We start from the raw sequence: 3,742 nt of genomic DNA, 5'->3' as shown, positions 1-3,742 counted from the left end.
TGCTAGTATAAGCTGCTAGTATAAGCTGCTAGCCTGTTGTAGATTGGGTATCGATTCTGTTGTAGTTGGCTTTGGATTTGGTATTCAATTCTGATCATTTTTTATTCCTACTCAATGTTCATATGACTGTTTGGTCTTGGTGCCCTCTATTGTTTCCCCCTCAATTTGTGGGGCAGAACAAGATGGTTGAAGTTATGTGGTTCTGTTTGAAGGTAAAAAAAAAAAAAAAAAGGAGAGGGCAAAAATTTAAACAAGCAAAAGATGGGAGGAGTCCTTCTAGAGACTGTAAATATCAGTTTAAGAACAGAAAAGGAAAAAGGAAGGAAAACAAAAATAATACAAGAAAAATCAACCTCCCCCAGAACAAAAACAGAAAAAAAATGAAAAAGAAAATCCCTGAAAAGTATCACAGCAATAAAGACAACAACCAAACACTAACCATGGTCCTGAAATAAAGATGAATGAAAGCACAGGGAAAAAAGGGGGAAAAAAACCCCACAAAACAAGCAACAACAATTACAAAAAAAATTAATTTGTGCTATATTTTATTATATTATATAAATATATATTATATTACTAGGCACAGTAAAAATTGGGGAGACTAGAAAGGAAATTCCCCTGGCCTAAGAGATACACGGTTTCTCCACCCTTGAAGTAAACTGTCATGAGAATAACTACAGGCTCTGTACATGCTCTTACTCTTTCCTAAGTCCTTTTGTGATGTCTGGAAGTTTTCAGCTCCATTGTAGATGATAAAATCAGGCCTCTGTAACTAGTGTTCTCAGTATTTGCACATGTCATAGAATAGAGTCTTTCTTTACAGTGCCACAAGTTCTGTTCCATCATGGTTGTTTTAATCAATCTTCTGTAGTTGGCAGTCTTGGTTTTTGCACGGATCCTAGGGACGAAGCATAGGATAGAGCCTTTCATTATGTTTTCAGAAGTTCTGCGCAGTTGCAGTTGTCTCAGTCAGACCTCTGGAATTAGAGATCTTGGTTGTTGTACAGGTCGTAGGCCAAACCCTAAACTAGGGTCTTTTTTATTGGTCCCAGGATAAGTTCTACCCAGTTATAGGGGTCACAGTCAGTCTTCTTCTTCTTCTTCTTTTTTTTTTTTTTTTTGGTTTTTGGGTCACACCCGGCGGTGCTCAGGGGTTACTCCTGACTGTCTGCTCAGAAATAACTCCTGGCAGGCACAGGGGACCATATGGGACACTGGGATTCGAACCAACCACCTTTGGTCCTGGATTGGCTGCTTGCAAGGCAAATGCCACTGTGCTATTTCTCCAGGCCCACAGTCAGTCTTCTGTAGTTAATGATCTTGGGTTTTGTACTGATCAAAGACTATGTGGTTTTTTTGTTTTTTGTTTTTTGTTTTTGGGTCACATCCGGTGGCGCTCAGGGGCTACTCCTGGCTCTACGTTCAGAAATTGCCCCTGGCAGGCTCGGGGGACCATATGGGATGTCGGGATTTGAACCATGGTCCTTCTGCATGCAAGGCAAATGCCTTACTGCTGTGCTATCTCTCTGGCCCCAAAGACTATGTATCTTTTGATTTCATCTTGTTGTTAGGTGTTGGGATGATACAACATGCTTTTAGACCAAGTTGTTGCCATTTCATCGTTGTCAGGATGTCATACCAAAACTGGCGCATATTGGTGTCAAAGCAGTATTAAGAATGTCCCAGAGGGAGTTTGGTTCCTGGAGCTGTTGTGGAGAACTGTGTTAGTTCTACATCTGAGATCTAGGGTTCGGGTTTGGACAGTTACCGTCTAATCGTATGAAGTCTAAGTTGAAACCATATCCTTGTCATACATTTTAACATTCAGATTTGGTGTTGCTTTTTCATTAATATTTTCATTTAAATATCTTTATATATTTTAAATGGGTCTTTTTTAAAACATATCCACAGGTTCCTCTAGTTATAGAACGTATGATCTCCATGTTCCTGGCTGCTTGATTGGATCAATGTTTAGAAGTCAGCACTAGATATTCTGTGGATGGACACAACTACAAATGGCACTCTTCATACCTACTAGTATCTTTGCAGTATAAACAACTTACAAGTACACATGTCAAACCCACATGCACAGAGGTGATTTTATTTGATTCACTCAGTTCATCTGCAATGGAAGTGACTTATCATCCAGTAGGCACAGGTCCACACAACTTTGCCTCAAACTGACATGTTTTGAAACATTACCATGTGATGTCCACAGTGACTATTTCAATCAAGGTGCAGACACCAAAGGTTAAGTGGCAGAATTTATCTGCAGAGACAAGCTGTAAAAGGTCAGACCTTTTCCTTGATGTGCTATGTAGTTATTACTGAGATTTCATAGCTCAGCTATGGAGGATCCCCACAAACCTCTGTAAACAACCAATATCACAGAACTGTTATATCTTACTGACTTCAAAAAACATTCAAGTATGTAGTAATAGCAATAAAATATTATTTACTTAAGGTACATGACTTCCCAAGTACTTTTCTTAAAGCATTCTTCATATCCTTGTTCCTGAGGCTAAAAATAAGAGGGCTAAGGAAAGGAGTAACGACTGTATAGGGGATTGAGATAAGGGTATCTTCACTCCCAGAGCTTTCAGGCTTTAGATAGACGATAGATGCAAAGCCAAAATGAATGAGAACCACTATGATGTGGGATGCACAAGTAGAAAATGCTTTTTGTTTGCCCTCAGCAGAGGGGATCCTGAGTACAGTAGAAAGAATGAACACATAAGTGAGAATGATGAGAAGGAAGGTGCCCAGCAGTCCAGACACAGAGATTATGGTCACCACAATTGTCTTACGGTTACTGTCAAGACAAGACAGCTTGACTACAGCCCTCATGTGGCAGAAAAAATGCTGAATATGGTTGGAGCCACAGAAGAAGTCCTGAAATATCAATATGGTTTCTACCAGAGAGATAAGGAAGCCACCAGCCCAGGCTAGGGCCACAAGCCATCCACAGACCATGTTGGTCATTAGCAGTGGATATCTGAGGGGATTGCAGATGGCCAAAAAACGATCATATCCCATTAAAGTGAGGATGATGCAATTGGTACCACCAAGTCCCAAGAAGAAGTACATCTGCAGGCCACATCCAGAAATGGAAATTCTTCTGCTTGTGAAAAGTAGGTCAGCCAGCATCCTGGGGATGATAGTCATGGTATAGCAGGTCTCAGAGAAGGACAGTGCACTGAGGAAGAGGTACATGGGGGTGTGGAGATATCGGTCAGCCCATGTGAGAACCATGATGGCCAGGTTGCCTATGAGGGTGAGCAAATAGAATCCAAAGAATACTATGAAGAAGAATGTTTGCACTTGTGGGTAAAAGGAAAACCCAACCAGGATGAAATCTGTCAGGATGGTCCTGTTCGACTTCATTGTGGGAATATCTGAAGTGAAAAGTAACATACAAATATTAGCTCTCAATTATCCTTGGAAACTTTGATAAAACAGATGATAAAACACATGATTAGGGTCATTCTTTACAACTTATTTTCAGTTTGTTTTAAAACACTGTATGTATCAATGAAATGTTTTTCTAATTTTTAATTCTTTCATTTCTTTTTTCAGTGAATAATGACTGGTTATTCACTGTATGACAAGAAGCCTCTCTCTGTCTACATGTACATGATTTTGTCAGTGGAAATAAAATTAGGACAACATATTCTGATGGATGTCAAGAAGTAGATTTGGTACATTAGGTGAGTCAGGTTTGACTCTAATTCTGGACTCAGGA

The 3,742-nt window shown here is 39.8% G+C and overlaps 1 protein-coding gene across 1 annotated transcript; it reads right to left on the bottom strand.

Annotated features, from left to right (window-relative positions):
* Positions 1 to 2,451: 2,451 nt before the first annotated feature.
* LOC126006777 (olfactory receptor 10X1) lies at positions 2,452 to 3,393 on the bottom strand. Its single transcript, XM_049772297.1, has one exon. It carries the CDS (start codon positions 3,382 to 3,384, stop codon positions 2,452 to 2,454), a length of 933 nt encoding a protein of 310 aa, XP_049628254.1. The 5' UTR covers positions 3,385 to 3,393.
* Between the last annotated feature and the right edge of the window lie 349 nt (positions 3,394 to 3,742).

Source organism: Suncus etruscus, chromosome 4 (genome assembly GCF_024139225.1).
Source record: "Suncus etruscus isolate mSunEtr1 chromosome 4, mSunEtr1.pri.cur, whole genome shotgun sequence".
Classification (NCBI taxonomy): Eukaryota; Metazoa; Chordata; class Mammalia; order Eulipotyphla; family Soricidae; genus Suncus; species Suncus etruscus.
The sequence above is the reverse complement of the archived record's forward strand: the minus strand, read 5'-3'. Positions and strand labels throughout refer to the sequence as shown.